Genomic DNA, 19,979 nt, shown 5'->3' on the forward strand with positions numbered 1-19,979 from the left:
GATCAAAATCTTCACCATTGTATCGTATTATTCATATAATCCTAAAATAATTGATCGAACGTTAACGAAAGTGTAGGATATTTTTTTTTTATCAATTAATTATAAGAAATAAAATAGAATCGTGAAGATTTAACGTATCGAACGAGAAAAAATTTATGACAGAGTCAAAAGATAAAAAGATAGATCGGGTCTCTTTTCAAAGGATAGAAGAATATATAGCATAGAGTGCAACAACGTCAATCACGAAGAGAGGTTTGCCCGTGAATAAGAGAGAGAGAGAGAGAAGATTACTCTTCTATCACAGTGGTAAACGTCACTCGACACCAAATCAGACAGAATCTGTCAAAAATCTGTCAGCTGGTGACAATGCCGTTCCCTCCTAGCTATAAGATCTTACCAACACGATGAAATCGGAGCGATGATCGTGAAGAGATCCAAAGTGAGTGAGCGAGAGATTGAACGAGCGAGCGAGTGAGTTAGTTAGGGATATACAGAGTATACGTGGCTGTATGTATGTATGTGTGTGTATGAGAAAAAGAAAGAGAGAGAGAGAGAGAGAGAGAGAGAGGGGGGGAAAGAAAAAAAAGAAATAGGGACCAAAAACGAAGAGAGGACAGGCCAAAAGCATGGAGCTGCACAAAGTGGGTCTACTCTTCTCGACTTCGTCGTCGAACAGCGTAGGTATGTAAGTAGGTGGGCCTTGCCACCTATATTTGACACCTTTCAGTCTAATAAAATAAAAATGCTACGGATGGAATGTGGTCTTCTCGTTCGGAGACAGAAATGCCGCTTCCACTTTCGACTTGGAATGTCCTCGCGAGTTCCCTTTGCCGATCCTTCTCTCATTCCCAAGAAGACGACAACGATTCTCGAAAGACGATGATATCTCTAAGAAAGTAACGATAAGGGTCTCTTCGAGTCGTTCGAGAAACGTGGATTAAATGCGTTCACGTGTGTAAAGTTGCCAAGTTAAATTTAAGGAAAAAAAGAAAAAAAAATGAAAGAGAAAAAAAAGAAAAAAAAGAATGAAAGGTTCGATTCGATCTAACAAAAAGGACGAGGGAAACGTATTTGTTTATTAAAAAAAAAACTATATATATATATATATATATATAAAAAAAAGATGAAACATCGATTTGTTAAAGCGCGATTATAAACATCTCGTAGAAGTTAATAAATTTTGATCGATATACCTACTTTTGTGATATTGAATAATAATAAATTCTATATGAATCATTTCTTATCAATTCCCAGGTCGGTTAACAAGTAATAATAAAAAATTCTTCATGATCCGAGATACGTCAGTCAACAGTAACGTTCGCACTTCATAACGGTCCAACATTAGAAAGTGGCGTTACCTAGGAGAGTTGATCATCCAACCGTAACCGATAGCACCGTGGTCAAAGTATTACCACGTACACGCCTCCTTTGTTGAGATCCTGATATATCGTTCACTATAGATTTTTCGCCAGAGGAGACCTATAATGTCTCCTCCATTGTGTTCTCTTTCTCTCTATTTCTCGAAACATTCGCCGATAAATCCTAACAGGATTTCTTCTTTTTTTTTTTTTTTTTTTTTTTTTTTTTTTTTTTTTTTTTTTATTTTCAAAAGAAAACTATTGCTTCGTCACGCAAAGACTTATCATTAAAAAATAAAAAATAAAATAAAAAGAAAATAAAAAAATAATCTTTCAATGTTCTTTTTCCTCTATGGGAATAAAACTTATTTATTTGATTATTTTAACTTTTTAAATACAAAAATCGACATTCGAATAACACATTTTCATATATATTTGAACTTTTTTAATTCTTTACAAATTTCTTTCTTTATTTCTTTTTCTTATGAACGCACACGAGAACACATACACACACACAACAAACGCACGCGCACACATACATGCGTATGTGCGTATGACGTACTAACTTAAATACGTTAAACGCATATACAGACATAATGAAAAATGTTTTTTCTATCGACTCATTCATCAACGTGCAGATTAAAAAGCGACTCGACGATTGCCTCTCGGCGTGCACTGCATTTACATTCGTTCTAATCCGATAGAAATCGTTCCTACAGATGTTTGGGAGGTTTGTTTGTATTGAGATGCACGGGAGAGATATATAATCTAGTCAATTTGACACCCTCATCGAGGACCTAATGGGTGCTTTCAACCCTGGAGGGACCAGTTAGGTACAGTTGTCAGGCAAACTCGCGACTGGTCTGTCGAGCTATAACCAAGATACAAAGATCTCTAAAAGAGAGATAGAGAGAGAGAGGGAAAGAGAGAGAGAAAGAAAAAAGAATAGGAGAGAAAGAGAGAATGAGAATGAAGGAACAGCTAAAGGAGAGAAAAGAAAAAAAGCAAGAAAAGTCTTTTCGTTTCTTCGTCGAATATCCTGCGATGGATGATCCTAATCTTTCGAGATTTTCATTATCGTAGACTTCGAAGTTCTCCCCACCCCCATCTCTTCCTAGTCCCCCTATATTATTTCTCCGCACTTATGAAACAAGAAAACTTATGAAATCCTTTTAGGACATTAATTCACTTTTTTCAGTCATCAGTGATGTTGGTACCGAATGCAATGATACTTCTGTATATTTCTTGCGTGGTAGAAATCTATAAATAAAATATATATGAATATTTAAAATAAATTTGGATCTACATAATGTAAGATATAATATATATATATATATATATATATATATATATATATATATATAATATATATTAAAAATTATAATAAATGATTCTACCTTCGAATGATCGGTGGAAAATGATCTTTATTAACATCGATAAGATCTGGTGCTCCACAAAGGAAGCTTACGATCGTACCAATCACCATTACAATCAAACAACCGATTGCGGTATAGTACATGAAGGAAATCGTGTAAATAATGAAAGGCTCGTATTCAACGTCAGGTCCAGATAAATTAATTGGCGTTATTGTGGTACGATTGTTTGAAGTTTCATTTCCGAGGAAACATCCGGCAGTCGAAGCTGGCAACGGTTTATAAATGAATCTTTTAAGAGCCATGTTCCATTGGGCACCACCAATGATCCATACCATTAAGGCCATAGAGACTATACCACCAACTACAGCGCCTTTTGTCGTTGCCCATGGTACCAACATGCCCAAACTGAAGAGACCCAACATCGAGCCAGCCGTAATCCCAGTCAAACTCATAGACACTTGAAATATGTCACCAAGACGATCGACTATGAAAACCATGGCCACACAAATAATGCCTAGGATAACTACGGTGACCTAAGAATAATATAAATTAATCTAAATCTAACGATTGATACTCCATAATCTTTTTATCTAAATTTAAATTTATTGTAATCGATTATTATTATCATTCATTTTCAATTACCTTCATGATCATAGCTGCTTTTTTCTCCTTCTCAGGAGTATCGGCCATCCAAGGATCAATGAAATCCTCGTATATTGTGCCCGCCGTAGTGTTTAATCCACCACTCATGGTAGCAAGTCCAGCACTAACTAGACCAGCAAGAAAAAGACCAGGAAGACCTGGAGCGTTAGCAGCTACATCCAAAACATAATATGGTAGTATTTGATCGCTCCTTGCGACTACCTGCAAAACAATATTTCGTTTCATAGAAGATTATAATATTTTTGTTCGTTGTTGCTTTCATAATCTAAAGAAATTTACATGTGCTGTTATTGGATCACATTTGTAATACTTAGCGTACATAATAAGCCCAGTGAATACCGAAACCCATTTTATTATTATCATACCAACTCCCATAAATGCTATTGATCTGAAAGAATGATCTATATCAATCTCGTGGTATCATACAAGAAAAAAAGAAAAAAGAAATTGTACAAAAATAAATGATCCTACTTTCGTGCTTCTGTGATCGTTGGTACTGCCAAGAATCTTTGCATGGAAACCTGACTGATACCGATACCAGAAAGCCATGTCATGGTCATGCCTATCGACATACCCCATAAACTATTTCTAGTGAAGAGACTCGGATCCATGCTATTGAATTAATAGAAATCAATGTATTTATACAAATAATTATATTTAACAATGTCGAACAATCAATAATATTATACAATTTGACTCTTACTTCCAAAATACAATCCTACCACCTTCGTCCGCTATTTTCCAAATTTCAGTAACACCGCCCACGGATCTGATCCCTAACACGAGGACAGCAAACAGGCTTCCTACGGTTACTGTCATTTGAACCGTATCCGCCCATACGACCGCTTTCAAGCCACCCTACAGAATATATAAAAAATGTTATAACGTGAATGAAAAGGCACACATACAATAGGATTCATATTTTTAATAATAAAATTATCTTCATATTCTAATCTTTAACATTAATTAATTGGATTCTAATCATTATTAATGAAATTTAACATTTCAATAATAACGTTAATGTTCTTATCATTGTTTATATTCAACGTTTTAAAAATTACCTTCAAACATTGTAATCAGTATTAAAAGATATTAAAAACAAAACTAATAAAAAAACCAATATTTATTATATAATATTTATAATATAATATTTATAATATAATATTTATAATATAATATTTATAATATAATATTTATAATATGATAAATATTATATTAATAATAATAAATAAAAAGAAGAGAAAAAAAGGAAAGATTCGTGGGAGAAAATTTTAATGGAAGATAAAAGAATCTACCTTGTAAATTTTGACGTGTATTTCTGTAAACATACACGCCAATCGTATTATGGTCGTGTAAACATTATCTCCGTTACATTGTACACTTAATACGCGGAACAAGCACAATTCCACGTTGTAAACGTTCAATAATAGGTGTTCTCTTTCTGATAAGAGTTCATGACGGCTAATTCTAATACAATAATGATAATAGTAACGATGTACGTGTAAGTAATAAAAAAAAGAAAGAGAGAGAGAGAGAGAGAGAACAAAAAAGAAATTAAATTCGCGTTTGCCCAACGATCCATCATATTTTTCCACGGACTCGTTTATTATCAAAGACATTGCGATCTTTGATAACGTCATTCTTCATATATGACGTTTGTAAACGAAACGTCACGGAAACTGTGCATCTTTTTGCGCATTATGTTTATCAAAGTACATGTATCTCCGAGCATTCTTGAGATGTTCTTATTTTAATGACGACGAATTTTATCGTTCAATACATTGACCGAAAAAAATGATTTTATGCTCTTTGAAAACGTATAACTATTTCTCTTTTTTCTTTTTCCTTTCTTCGACCATTTTAATTTTTTATAGGTTCTAAAAGAAGATTTAATATTTAACGTAAAATTTTTTGTATATATTAATTTTTTTAGTATACAAAATTATACTACAAAGATTAAAGATTTAATAAAAGTATTATGTGTGTGTGTGTGTGTGTGTGTGTGTGTGTGTATGTGTGTGTATGTGTACATGTTACACTTTTCTAGTATACAAAATTATACTAAAAAAATGTTGGATTTAATAGAAGTATTGTATATAAAAGTATAAATGTGTTACATTTTGTTAGTACCTATACAAAATAATACCAAAACTTTTGTTATACTAAAAATTTATAATCTAATAAAATTTCTTTTTCTATGACAAACAATTAAAATGTTTTTAATATACGAAATGATACTATAAACGTGTAAAAAAAATTTTGTTATTCCAAATAATATCAGCTAGTTTAAATAGACCAAACAATCGAACTTTTTTTTATCAGTCGTTAATAATTTCACGATCAACGATCTTATTCTAATATAATCATGTTTATCTAACATATTGAGCGACCGTAATTAATTGAACAGTTTTATTATTGAAATATCTTTATCTATAAAAAAAATCAGCAAATAATACACGTTCTCAAAATCGAAATTGATTTAATTAAATTAATTATATTACAATAACAGCTCGTATATACTCACTATAGTCGTGTAAAAGATGCATACGATGCAAATTACAGGAGCAATCAGATGTAAATTGATCGCGGTTGCTTGAGAAAATGCTAAGGCGGGAACATAAATGATCAAGGGAATATAGATAATGAGAGACAAGCAATACAAAAAGGATGCAAGCAATCGTACCGGTCGTGCAAATCTAATCTCTAAATATTCAAATATACTAGTCAATTGTAATTTAAAGAAAACTGGTAAATAGATGTAAGCAATGATTGTGCAAGTTATGAAGGACGTGAAAATGCACGCTGCGTATTGGCTGCCATATTGATATACCTCCGAGGGCACGCCGAGCAACGATACACCGGATATGTGACTGAAAAAACATAAAATAATATTTCTCAATTATTTTTCTTTTCTTTTTTTACTTTTTTCATTAATTTTATTATAAATTTAATTCAATTTGATCCGTCGCCTAGGTGTCAGTAAAAAAAAATCAAATTACAAAGAAACGTCCGTAATTAAATTAATCGTTAAAAAAAAAAAAAAAAAAAGAAAGAAAGAAAAAGAAAAGAAAAATTCTCTTCTAAAAAAAAAAAAAAAAAAAAGAAAAAAACAAGATCTTTCTTACCTCGCGATTAAACTCATACTGATTGGAAAAAAAGACATAGTTTTGCCACCAAGTAAATACTCGGTGGTATTGTCTTGCTTTTTGAAGAAACCGAAATAAACGCCAATGATTATGCTCACACCTAATAAAGAAACGAACAGCATATAATCGGTCCATCCGAAAGTGAGGTATTCCAATTTGTGACCGATTAGAGTGGATGTTACATTATTATCCATCGTATAGATTTTTGTTAACTCTATCGAATCACCGAAGAACGAACAAATATATTGGACTTATATGTGACTTTCACCGAACACTTTCTTTTTATTTTTTCTTTTTTTTTTTTCTAGTAACTTGTCAAATAATTTTTTCAAGATCGACCGCCTACGAGTTAATGAGAAATTTTAAGAAATCGTCACATCGATATACATCAAAGAATCCAATCTTATTCAAGCTTGGAAAAGTACTCTTTGTGAAATCTTCATGCTTACTGACAATAGCTACGTGCCATTTGATCCTATATGCCTTACTGATATTGTACATAACATCAGCCTTGATTTATAACAGTTAGATAAAACGGTGAAATTCATGAAGATTTGCAAATAGGCGTGAACGTTTAAAATGGACATTTTTCGTCGTTTCGGTATACTTCTTCATGACCTAAGCTGTCGCGACTACTGTTTGCCCAAAAAACAATTAAAGAGTTTTGTGGATTGTATATTACTCCGTGATAAGAGACGGAGACGACGAACGGACCGATAAATACCAATGCCAAGAATTAATCTTTGCCGAATGAAAAAGAATACATCCCTGTCGGTTGCGATGGAAAAAAAAAAGAATTGTACTGTTAACGTAATGCAAATATCGATTAGAAGATAACTTGTCGCACGATAACCTACAGAAAGATAAATAAAGATAACAAGGGAAAGAAAAATTTTAATAAGAATATATATAGTTTATATATTTTCTTTTTCTTTTGTTCTTCTATCATTATTCATTTTCTAATGCATTCCATATAATAACCATTCCGTTAGTTGCTGCATTCGACGTTGTTTCTCAGTTTCATCCAATTCGTTTAATATTTCATCCAAAATTTTCCGTTCTTTTTCATCCAAATCTACAATAGGATTCAATGGACTAATAACCATATTTGGAAGCGTCACGTCGTAGTAAAGGAATATCTGTATAAGAGATTAGAAATTACACGAAGTATCAGATATTCACGTGACAATGTAATTTGGCTACGTACTTTGTTATTAAAAGTATTGTAGACGAGACAAGGTGTAGGAGTACGTTGTACAACATTATAATAACCTGTACAAAATGCTCTAACTGGTTCTTCGAATTGAAAACGTACGCTATTTCTTTGTTGATCTAAGATATATGTTTGACCGTCCCAGGCGCACGCAATTATTTCATCGGAACCATCGTTGGTCACGTCCAAACGACAAAGAGCAAATATCTGATGATCCACTTGCATTGCCCTATAATAATAAAAAAATATATTCTATAGATAATAAAAATTATCTATATAGATAATTTTTGAACTATTTGTTTGATCGTACTAAAAAATATTTTACTCACCATAATATATTTTCATCCTTCACTAACATTATAGTACCGTCCAAAGTGGCTAAAGCATATGGCTTTCCTCTTAAAGAATTTTCTTTAGATTCATCTAACTCATCATCCTTATTGTTTTCATTTTGTACTTCTGTATTATTGTTGTTGTTGGTATTGTTATTGTTTTTATTACTATTATTACTATTATTATTATTATTATTATTATTATTATTATTATTATTATTATTATTATTATTATAAGAAAAATCTTCGTATGTCGGTAACGGCAGATCTTTCTTCGGCTTAGAATCAAATTCTCCAAGAATAACGTTACCACCCACAAGATTACCGTCCACTTGATCCACGCCTAAAGGAATCAAACGTGTTAATAATTATATAAATTTTCAAAATATTTAAAAGTTATTGTAATTACCTGCAGTATCTACATTGCCCGCTCTGAATTCTGATTGAAAATGATTTGATTTAGTTTCAACTAATAAAGACTTTATATTTCTTAAACTTGACTGACTGTCATCGATAAAAGATTGTTTAGCTGGAGTATCCTGTTGTATATTCTTTGGTACCTTAGATTCCAATGATGCCATCAAAGACATCATTCCTGATTCGAGATCTCCTATAATTTCAGTAGATATATTTTGATTACGCATTCTAGATATTCCTAAAGTTTGATAATCGACACAACTCGCGGCTACTTCGCTATCTCCTTCGCAGGATTCATTTTCTAATCTATTGTCCTCTGCGTTGCACTTAATTCGCATGAATGTACCACCTGGTTGGGCAACTAACAATGTTGGAGTTCCATCTTTTGAGTGCTGTAATATTATAACATTTTGAAGTTTTAAATTCACATATAAACATTTTACATATATTATCATTTTTTAATAAACATTATATTTTTTAAACCTGTAGTGTAACTGTTCCAATTTGATTAGCACATTCCCATTTATTTAAACCAACTAGTCTTCCAGTCCCAAAATCTGTACTACTGGACCACCTATATGATCTGACAACACGGTCTGTTAATCCAAGTATCATTTCATTTGCACCATCTTTATCAATATCAGCTACCAACACTACCTTTGTATTTGTTGGTATTCTTTGTACATGTACACATTCCATTTTTCCAGACAATTCGTTTATTTCGCTAATATTATCTACGTGTTCTGAACTTGGTGAACTTATCATATTAATAATCGTACTAATATCTATGTTTAGGGGAAATAATAAATATCAGATTTAATTAATATTTTTAATTTTAATATTATGAACATACCTGTAAGAGTCTTAAGATTGTCTTGTTCATCTTCTTTATGTAATTGTGTTAATAAAGATGGTACATTACTAGGATTAACAGATCTTGGACTATAAAAAATATGTGCCCAACCATCTCCACAAATAACAACCAATGCATTTCTTCCATAATTGAAAATATCACCTATAGCTACACTAGTTACAAGTCCAAGGCCAGTTATTTTCTGCCATAATTCAGATCCCTAAATAATAATTAACAAGTTAGACATTATTGGATATAATTATGTTGATAGTATATGATATAGAAGATTATACTTACTTTAAAAATATAAAGTTCTCCTTCTGCTGTGCCTACTACTAATTCATTATCTCCATCATTATCGACATCTCCTATTGTTAGTCCATGTCTACATATAGTACCTGGTAATTCCCACTGTAATCTTTTAACAAAACTGACAGCCCTCATATTTATATTATACTTTTATTAACTTCTTCTAGAATTCAATATTGTACATTGATTTGGTATAAAAACTTCTAAATATTGCCAACGATTAGGTGGCCAAACTATGCAAGTAGCCTTTGCTGTAATTAAACCAAGGGAAACTGGTCCAAAAGTGTTTGAATCCATTGAGCGACCTGTGTGATCACCTTCCAACCAACAATGTCCATCTGGAACCTATAAGAGCATTCAATGTTTAAAGTTTATTACAATAAACAAAAATATTAAATATGAATTTTTTTACAACAATAATAAGTTTAATACAAACCTGAAGATAATCAACTTTATATCCACGTGTATGTAAAATATCACCTGCAACTCCTACAACTCGTTTAATTAATGTTTGACTTGGTGCTTTAGGAGATATCACAGATACTATTTCACCTCGCTGAATATCATGACCACGTACAGCCCAACGATTTAGGAAAACATAATCTGGATTATTTAAATCTGGATTTAAGGCTGGTTGCATAGATATTCCTTCCACTTTTGCCACATATCCTACTGTGTCCAAGAAGGTAATCCCAACAGGGATGCCTATTAGGACACTGCGTAAAAAATGTGGTATTCTCATGTATCACTCTAATGAAATCAAAAAAAAAGAAATGTCACATATCTAAATAAACTTATTCATCAATTATAATAAAACGTATAAATTGTTATTTAGGTTATACATACATACATATATACTAGATTAAATAGTCTTATTTCAAGTTTAATATTTTTATTATATTAAAATTTCTTTGTATAATATATATTATTCAAAAATGACTTAGTATTGCCTATGTTATATTTCAACCAAAATTTTCTTAGACTAATATTCATGTCAAATATGTACGAAGAGAATATCCATTGATATCCAAAAAGGTTACAATCAGGGGAGCCAAATAAGTATTGAAAAATAGGGAAAAGAAAAAAAACTAAAAGTAATGTAATATTGAATGATATGTCAATATTATCAATCGAGAGTACTTTTAATATAATTTTCAAATAATATTATATTTATTTAAAAATGTAATTAAAAACTATATAAACGATTATAAACAAACGTTTGATTTATCTAAAAGTTATTTTAAAAGTTATTTTAACTGGTTGGTATGCGTTCTATATAATTATAATAAAATAACAATACACAGGATTAAAAAAATGAATATTTTAATCCTATCAATGTTTAAAACGATCATGTAATTAACTTCTCTGTTGTATATAAAACATTTGAAATATTTTTTTACAAAAGAAAGGATTCATAATCACGTGGTTACCGCAATCAAGTAGCCCAATCATATACTGCGGTTCGACGATATCAACAGTGAATAATTATCTTCAAAATATTCATTGAAAACAAATAAGAACTCTTTATTATTATATTTTTCCATTTAAACGTTACATCTTGTAAGATCACTTCCAAGAATGATCCATTCATTCTTTTATCATAAAAAACTTAATTTATTTCAAATCTATTTTTTACAACCATAACAGTAAATCGATTAAGTAAGATATAGGTATTTTTCTTACATAACAGAGATTAATTCTAAAGAAAAAATCATTTATCTTAAAAGCATTGTTTTTTCTTTATTTAAACTTAAGAACACAAGATGTCCTTATTAAATGGATCAAGAATCGGATAGTAATTCTCGTAGGCAATACGACGTTCCTCCCGTTGCCTCTTCTTCAAACTCAATTTCATCTTCATACTCATAACCATACTCATATTCATCCTCCTCTTCTTCCCCCTCCCTTTCTTCCTCCTCCTCCTCCTCTTCCTCACTCTCTTTCAACTCTTCCTCGTCCTCGTCGTCCTCCTCATCCTCTACCTCCCCTTCCTCGTCCTCCTCCTCTTCCTCCTCCTCCTCTTCCAACTCCATTTCCTCCTCCTCTTCCTCTTCCTCTTCCTCTTCCAATTCCACCTCCTCCTCATCTTCATCTTCATCTTCATCTTCATCTTCATCTTCATCTTCATCTTCATCTTCTTTGCCCATCTCTTTGTTCTTTACTTTATCAATCTTCACTTCTTTTGCTTCATTTTTTTCTTCCTTTTCGTTCTCTCCTTCTTCTTTTTCTTCTTTCTTTTCTTTCTCTGCTTCTACTTCTACTTCTCCTTCATCTTCCTCTTCCTCTTCTTCTTCCTCGGCTTCATCTTCATCAGAGCTGTATAACTTTAAATGTGTTTTAAATTGTAATTCTTTCTCTAAATCATTCAATTGTTCCTCATTACTCATCGTTATTGATTGCTCTTTTACTTCACGTTCATTTTCGTTCATTGATCTTATAATGGAAGTACTTTCTGCTTCTTCCATCACTTCACTTTCATCTTCAGATTCCTAATAGAGCAAATGTTATTAGTAATGACGTAATATTTGATAATGTAATACAAAATTTGAAAATAGCCAATGTGGTTAGTGAAAAAAGCAAACGCTGCTAACTAAAAATACAATTAAAATAAATTACAAATAAATAAGTTGTTAAAAACTTAGAGCCCATACATTATCTGAAAAAAAATCACAAAAATTGTGTATATATAATAGAAACAATTATATTAGAAAGCATCCACCAGAAAATTTTTAATTTACAACAAACGAAGCAAATTTGTATTTAATAATTTGCTACATATAACACTCAATTTCTGCGTTATCCAAGCATGATTATGTTAAAATAACTTAAAAAAGTTAGGCAAACAATAAAATAAGTAAAAGAATCACCAAATAAAACAAGGCTCCGCAGTTTCATTTGATTCTGCTGAATTCTAATATTTTCTTACAGCTGCAATCTGGTCGAGACTGATGAGAGAGAGTGTCATTTTGCCTGAGAGAATTACGGGCGCTTCAGCACTTTCCTCTGCTTTTTGTTCTTGAGTTTCTGAATCCGTTACAAGTAATTCACATTGTGGAGGTAAAGCGCCTTCTAAATAGATTGGTACTGGTGGTGTCTTCTCCCTCTCAGTGTGACTGTAATTATAAAAAAAAAGAATCTCAATTATGCTGAATACTCGTAAATTATCTTATTAAAATAAAATATAATACCTATGGGGTGGGGGTATTATGGGGGTGGTAGGTCTACTACATTTTTGTCCACCTTCACAGCTGGCAGTCATTTCCATACCCATTACTTTAACTGTTGGTGATTGTTCTATGCTTTCTACTTCTTGATCTTCAGTACTATAAGTTTCCTGGACAGTGGAGTCTTCCTATAAATTGCAAGTTTAATATTACAAATATAATCATTTTATTATATAATACATTTGATAAAAACACATTTGTGAATATCTATAAAGAGAAAGCCTATATAGTACAGCATTCTACTGTTACATCTGTAATGTTATTTCCTACTATTAAAAAAGCCATATCATCTATGGGTTTTTCAGCTTTGTTCGCTTAATTCAAACCACTAACGCTTGGATATTGTGCTAGAATATAAGATAAAAAAATAAATAATTAATATATCATCAGTTCTTAAGAACGCACATAATATCAACTTAATATTTTATATTACCTTTGATAAAAATATAAGCAATCATCATGCATAACACATGTTTAGTAGTAGTTATTTTTCGACATTTTATTCGACAGATTATATACTATTATTGTAATTACATTTTAACTATGAAAAACCAATTAAGAACTATGATATCACTAATTTTATTCGAGTGCAATTTAAGGAGAAAATACAATGTAGTCTACTTTGTATATCAAACATTAAACAAGGATTAAAGATATATTGAAGCCTAAACAATTTTTAATAAGATCATATTCTTATTACAGGTAAAATATGCAAAGGAACAACAATTTTTTCACAAACTCTTGGTTACTCATGTTAGGAATCATCATGGCAGTAAGTGATATACCTTAGAACAGTGATTGACCCCTGCCAGGCCATTGGACTTTGGAGCCCCATCTACTACTCAAAAGGTAAAAAGATACACTATAAATTTATTTACCCTATTCGTCTTACATTACGATATTTATAATAGAAATTACACTCAATTTTTTTAAATATAAATATATATTTTAATAGAACTTAAATGTCCAATTGACTATTTGATAATTTTGACAACTGTTATCCACACTCATTTATATTTATCAAAAGCTATATACTGAATATAAAGTTTTATATTAAATTTACGAAGTTTATAACGCACATTGGGATGGGTAAAGCTTGAAACGCAATCAGAACACAGCAACGTGCACATTTCTAAGGACTAGGAAACTGTAAATGTAGTTTGCTTCAAAATTAATCTATTAAACCTTGATTTCTGGCTGTGAGCTTGGGCTATGCATCACTGAACGTGATATGTTGCCCATCTGAACAACAATTCTTTCCATGGCTGCTTCCGTCTCGTCCAAACGACGTCTCAGCTGATCTATCTCTATGTCTCCTGCCGCTTCTTGTGTTCCAGCATGTAGAACATTATCAAATCGGTTCAGAGAGTAAATACACGTACTTACAATAATTTCAAGTGTTTCAAATTATATTTTGCAATTATACCTATTGTATAAAATACGCGTGTGTTCTAATTGTGCAAACCTTGCATCATGCAACACCATTTAAAATTCTTTTTAGATACCCAAGGAAACATATACCTTAACTCTAATTATCCTTTCAAAGAAATTAGCTTTCGGAGGAAAATGGTACAATAATAATAATGCAAAATGATTAGTATCTTCATAAAAAATTGAAGAACTTACGATTATTCAATTCCTCTATAGTTGGTGCAGGTTTATATGGGGATTGTTCTTTTTGATAATGCATTGTACCTCCTGTCATTGCGCTAGCAAGTAAATCTGGATTAAATACCATTTTTCGAAATTCTTTCTCAGCAGCTGCTCCTGGATATTCTGAGATAATTTCACTATCAGAGTTCTTCCTCAATACCTAAAATGTTTTAAAATCAAAAGATACTTTAAATAAGAATACATTACTTTGTCATTATTTTTAATGAAAAGAAAAATAAATATTACCTTAACAATAGTATACAAAAAGAACAACACAATGCCTAATGTATAGAGGGGCATAATAACTCCCATAGTTCCATTTCCTTTTGGTGCTGGTACTACATGACCAGCACCTCCCATAGGTGGTCTCATTTTTGGCATTACATGATCAGGTCTGTCTACTATTTTTGGTACAATGTGCGAAATAGGTATAGTTCTTCCACGTTCCCTTAATGCTGGATGAAGACCTCCTGCATGAGGTGGAGTACGTCTTTCTTGCCTTAGAGTAACTAAATTAAAATAAATATTTTTATTTTTTTCATTATCATTAATATATTAACCATACATTAATTCGAATTTTTACAAATGTAATTAGATGTTTACACACTCACAAACATATAATCAAATAATAAAATCAAATAATCCTATATTATATCATTATAATTATTAGCAATATAAAACAAAAATAATAATATATTACTTTGTAACATATTAGAATCCAGGAAGAGGTCATCATATAAATGTATTTGAAACTATTATAGCAATCCAAGCCTTGTACCCTAACCATCATGCTTGTTTTTCTGGCAAAATGCCAAAGAAGGATAAATGATTTAAGTCTGTCTTCCATATATATCCGATGATCCATATATATAACATGAGTAACATTATAGACATGCATATACATTCTATTTCATCCTGAATAGTGTTTAATACAATTACGATATTTTTTGTTATTTCTCAAAATTATAAAAATTATTAAAAAATTTTGTTAATCATTTATTTTTATAACTCAATCCAATTAATGAATTAGTTACTTCTTAAGAAATAATGTTAGTAAAATCATTGAAAAATATTTATAATTACTATGGGGCATTAAGATGTGATATCTTATAAGATGTGGTATTCCCAACTGTGATAACGGAATACCAAAATTCATTTTAAGGCATATAGAACTATTGAATGATCTAATTTCTTCCAAAACTTGTTTAGAAGTTTTTCCAAGACGTTCCTTTTCCGCCAGAAAGATTGACAAATCTATCCCACATCTTGCCAAAACTTCATCCTTACATAAATTAGCAATTTGTGGTGCCATTTTGCTAGTTTTAAAGGCATCTTTCACTCGTGGATCAACTTGATGATGTCTCAATATATTTTGACACATTTCTTGCATAATGTCCAAAGCAGTAACATCGCTTTCGAATAATACTTCACAGCATGCTAATAAATATTCATTCGGTATACAACATGGGAAGAATTTTCTTAACTACATATTTAAAATCATTCGTTTCATAATGTCTAACACGATACGAAGTATGATATAATAATATTTATCTAATCATAAAAAGATCTTACACGTGCAATAACATAGAAATATCGTTTCGCGATGATAGATTAATTTTCATTAACATATCATTTGAATTTTTATTTATAAACTTACCATCAGAAGACGAATGATGTGAATTGACAGAAGCTGTGAGCATGGGATAAAAGATTTTTGGCCACAATACCGCAAAGCATCCAGCCACAATAGCCAATATAAAAATCGTTTTTCTCGGACCAAAATCTGTTATCTCAGACATTTTTCGTATCGATTACGTCGTTCGTGTATATTAATTTCGCGATTTCGATAAACTATGACACGATTATGAACCTCCGTTAATCACATCCAATACTTGTTTGCGGATGGATGGACGTCGTCGTCGTCGTCGTCGTCGTTCGCTGCGCAGCCGAGCGCACTGTCGTCTGCTATTTCTGTCATGGTATAGGGAAGCATCGATAAACTTAGGCACCTGCTTCAAAACGAGCATTCTGACGTAATCACATTTTCAAATAAAAAATATTTTTTTTTTTTTTTTACCGATCGTACCGTCCGATATCGACCATATCGAAGCTTTTATATGTTATATGATTTTTCGTTGGATTTAGAAAAAAGAAAAAACAAAAAAAAAGAAATTTTTCATTCAATTTATATTTCACGAGTAACGACAAATTCAACATTTCAAATTTATTTTCAATCGTTTCATTTATTCTTGTTCATTGGGAAAATATGTTCTCAATGCGAATTTATTTTTTGATTGATTTTATTGATTATTACATTGAATAAATTACATATATTTAGACGCCAAAATACGCTTTTGTGGTTAGTACTCTCGCTTCGACTGAATAACGAGCATTAGTCGGTACAGCAATGAAGCGAAAGATATTCTAGAAATAGCAGGTCCTGGCAATGTCACATAAATGTGTATTGTGAGGAGACCTTGTCCGATAGATGGCTAAGAGAAATTCTACATCCTTTTTTATGATTCATCAATTTTCTATTACGTTCATTTATTTAGACAATACCGTGTATCAAACAAAAGTCAATTTATGAAAATGAACAACGAACGGTGATCTAAAATTTAAACGTTTTCCTAATCAATTTTTAAACACGATTATTCCGGTCCGCCACGCTGAAAAAAGAAGAAAAGAAAAAAAAAAGAATGATCATTAAACTACGAAAATAGAAATTCCTCGTTTCACGTATAAAGTATTTTTAGTTTTCATTGTAGAATTTGTTTTGATAGAAAAGGAAAAAATAATCATTAAAAATAATCTTACGTAACTTGAACAGGTTTATGTAACATTTATGTATGAAATTTATTTTGTTATTTGCAGGTAAATCACGAGACTTACATTAATATACTCAATTTCTTTCTCGTCGATAGGTCGCCGATGAAATCTTGATGGTAGATGAATATCATCTATAGTTGGCAAAACGATTACCTGGGGTCCAGTTGCACGTCCAGTAGCTGATGCCGTCCCTGAAGCCGCAGATGGAGCCGCGCTCGCACCTACGTTTACTAACCAATAACGACAATTTCACTTCATTATTTAAGAGTATACATAACAATTCTCTTCGTGTTACCTCTATTTAAACCTCCTTTACGAAACTTTATCAGTGGCACATGGGGTCGTACGACCTAAAAGGGAAGAATTTTACGACCAAAATTTGGCCAAAAATTTCTACTTAATTGACCATCTTGCATGTTTATTATGTTCTGTCATTCATTATTTCAGTTAAAGAAGAATATATCTAAATACTAACCTTCCACCCTTTGCTTGCCATCATAATTTTTATATAAAACGTATACGAATGATAGAAGAACTAACTTTATCCGTACAGAGAATGACGGACATTCTTTTCAGAATGATAAATAGATGGCGCTCGTATACTTGCGCATTTTTAACGCGCCATGATTAAAACGAAACATTTAAAAACAAAAACAAATTATGCAATTTATAGTACTTATATATATAATATCCTCTATATATAAATAAATATCCTAAATATATATAATACCCTATATATACTTTCTCTTAATCAGGGAAGACGAATTAACTGGTCACAAAGATTTTTCACTTCTCTTCTGATAAAAGAATAAATAAATCAATTATTTTTCACTTCAATTAAAAATATATTACATGTCCCAATTCGTCATTTTACAATTTGTTAATTTATGCAAAATTTCCTATCTTCATCCTAATAATTTGTTTTGATTAAAAATAAAATTAGTCATCAATTGAAAATCTTCCCTGCTTAACATGTCATTAGTTCAACCATATCATTTGTAATATGTAGAATGCATATAATGTAAGAAGACAAACAAAATATATCATCATAACACAAACTACATATAAGTTATTTAATTGTAGTATATATTAAATGTAAATGATAAATAATTGTAATCTTTTACAAATGTACTATACCAGAAGTAATATAAGAGAAATTTTATATATACTATTTGATCGAATGCATGTATATAAAAAAAAAAATTAATCTTATTTAATGTCTTTTCAATAAATTCATTATAAGTTGGAATTAAATATAAAGAAGATCAATTTTATTCTACACTTCATGCAATCAAATGGCTTTCTGTATTCTCATATGAAAATCTAAGTCAATGTTCTATATAATTAATAGCCCAATAATCGATAAATTGAAATTCATATTAATAACTCATACTAATATTCATAATAGATTATAATTATTTACAATTAAATAACTTCATAATTATTTATAAATAAGTACTCATTAATAACTATTTATAATTGAATGTCTTTTATTATTAAAATTTAGAATTAAAGAATTTTTGTATTAATTCTTATAATTAACTTTCATAATATAAATTACAAACATTTCATAAAACCATCTAATTTATATATATATATATATATATTGCCAAACTACAACTGTATCATAAATAGATCTATGTAGCTATAGATATCTTTCTTAAACACAAAAAACATCAACAAAGAGAGGAAACAATGAAAAAAATGAGTAAGTAAGAAGGAAAACAACTAAGAACTAATGACTTTTCTAATGCTTTCTAATTCTCTAGCTATTTAAAGCAGATATTAGTTCGATATTATTTACAATTTAATATATATCTTGTAAGAAGGTAAACAAAGAAAAAGATAGTTAATTATCATGGGCCATTTGCTTAAAAACTAAATCATGATCAGGATTACATGTAACAATGCTTTGTTACTTCTTATATACGTGATATATATTATGCTAGAAATAATATCGATTACCAGAGTCTCACCATTCGAAGGTTAATGCTTTAAAAAATCCAATTTATATATATAGTAATATACATGAAATTTCATTTATTAATTATAGCCAACGATATCCATTTTTTCAAATTGAATAAAAAATTGACTAGCAACTGTTAAAATTACCTATGTTTTCTATGTTACGACACTGACCAACGATGTAAAATTAAAATTTCAATGTTAAAAAAACTTAATAAAACCTTAAAAACATAATAAAAACTTAAATAAAAATTACTTCATATCCAACGTGCATTAATAGCTATGAAGTATTTAAATAACTGAGCTATTGTTTAACAATTAGACTAACTTAATTATCATAAGTTATTTTTATCTAATCATTAATAACTAATGGAATACTTTATAATGTTTATGTTAATTGTTAAATAATCGAAAGAATTATTACAAATAGTTTAAATAAATGTAAATTAATCAAAATAATTGATTATTAAATTGAATAAGCATGACCTTGGTTACAATATTGATTTGACAAAATATAATAAAAGAATGGTTTCATAACCTAACAAAGTTCGAACCTTCACTTCTTTGTTGTTATTTTTATGTTACAGCCTATAATGATTTTCATAACAAATTTATTTTCCCATTCATTTCACCTCTATTCT

The 19,979-nt window shown here is 30.4% G+C and overlaps 4 protein-coding genes across 15 annotated transcripts; all 4 read right to left on the minus strand.

Annotated features, from left to right (window-relative positions):
* Positions 1-1,787: 1,787 nt before the first annotated feature.
* LOC124952814 (sodium-coupled monocarboxylate transporter 1-like) lies at positions 1,788-9,802 on the minus strand. 3 transcript variants are annotated; one of them, XM_047503254.1, is made up of 14 exons: positions 9,656-9,802; positions 9,359-9,578; positions 8,989-9,290; positions 8,498-8,897; positions 8,086-8,431; positions 7,859-7,985; positions 7,525-7,682; positions 5,922-6,267; positions 4,101-4,255; positions 3,869-4,009; positions 3,677-3,785; positions 3,377-3,598; positions 2,756-3,267; positions 1,788-2,618 (listed from the first exon to the last, which is right to left on the minus strand). In XM_047503254.1, the coding sequence occupies exons 1-14, from the start codon at positions 9,800-9,802 to the stop codon at positions 2,531-2,533; spliced, it is 3,273 nt and encodes a 1,090-aa protein (XP_047359210.1). In that variant the 3' UTR covers positions 1,788-2,530. The 3 variants fall into 3 exon arrangements, with proteins under 3 accessions (XP_047359210.1, XP_047359211.1, XP_047359209.1); XM_047503255.1 differs by lacking the exon at positions 9,656-9,802 and having other exon boundaries at positions 7,751-7,985; positions 8,989-9,088; positions 9,163-9,290; positions 9,359-9,499; XM_047503253.1 differs by having other exon boundaries at positions 1,790-2,618; positions 7,751-7,985.
* LOC124952816 (mitochondrial inner membrane protease subunit 2) lies at positions 9,705-10,858 on the minus strand. Of its 2 annotated transcripts, none has more exons than XM_047503263.1 (3): positions 10,518-10,858; positions 10,104-10,417; positions 9,705-10,012 (listed from the first exon to the last, which is right to left on the minus strand). In XM_047503263.1, the coding sequence occupies exons 2-3, from the start codon at positions 10,407-10,409 to the stop codon at positions 9,821-9,823; spliced, it is 498 nt and encodes a 165-aa protein (XP_047359219.1). In that variant the 5' UTR covers positions 10,410-10,417; positions 10,518-10,858; the 3' UTR covers positions 9,705-9,820. The 2 variants fall into 2 exon arrangements, with proteins under 2 accessions (XP_047359219.1, XP_047359218.1); XM_047503262.1 differs by having other exon boundaries at positions 10,514-10,856.
* Positions 10,859-11,166: 308 nt separating this feature from the next.
* Positions 11,167-16,343, minus strand: LOC124952815 (sodium/potassium/calcium exchanger 1-like). Of its 5 annotated transcripts, none has more exons than XM_047503259.1 (8): positions 16,202-16,343; positions 15,628-15,981; positions 14,791-15,053; positions 14,518-14,704; positions 13,677-13,729; positions 12,856-13,019; positions 12,594-12,780; positions 11,167-12,156 (listed from the first exon to the last, which is right to left on the minus strand). In XM_047503259.1, the coding sequence occupies exons 1-8, from the start codon at positions 16,341-16,343 to the stop codon at positions 11,449-11,451; spliced, it is 2,058 nt and encodes a 685-aa protein (XP_047359215.1). In that variant the 3' UTR covers positions 11,167-11,448. The 5 variants fall into 5 exon arrangements, with proteins under 5 accessions (XP_047359215.1, XP_047359214.1, XP_047359213.1 ...); XM_047503258.1 differs by having other exon boundaries at positions 13,677-13,732; XM_047503257.1 differs by lacking the exon at positions 13,677-13,729 and adding an exon at positions 14,077-14,216.
* LOC124952817 (alpha-ketoglutarate dehydrogenase component 4) lies at positions 16,341-18,017 on the minus strand. 5 transcript variants are annotated; one of them, XM_047503267.1, is made up of 4 exons: positions 17,849-18,017; positions 17,669-17,723; positions 17,437-17,594; positions 16,341-16,556 (listed from the first exon to the last, which is right to left on the minus strand). In XM_047503267.1, the coding sequence occupies exons 1-4, from the start codon at positions 17,870-17,872 to the stop codon at positions 16,407-16,409; spliced, it is 387 nt and encodes a 128-aa protein (XP_047359223.1). In that variant the 5' UTR covers positions 17,873-18,017; the 3' UTR covers positions 16,341-16,406. The 5 variants fall into 5 exon arrangements, with proteins under 5 accessions (XP_047359223.1, XP_047359220.1, XP_047359225.1 ...); XM_047503264.1 differs by having other exon boundaries at positions 17,437-17,603; positions 17,849-17,990; XM_047503269.1 differs by having other exon boundaries at positions 16,341-16,515; positions 17,437-17,603; positions 17,849-17,989.
* Positions 18,018-19,979: the final 1,962 nt, after the last annotated feature.

The sequence above is a fragment of the Vespa velutina genome, chromosome 11 (genome assembly GCF_912470025.1).
Source record: "Vespa velutina chromosome 11, iVesVel2.1, whole genome shotgun sequence".
NCBI classification, from domain to species: domain Eukaryota; kingdom Metazoa; phylum Arthropoda; class Insecta; order Hymenoptera; family Vespidae; genus Vespa; species Vespa velutina.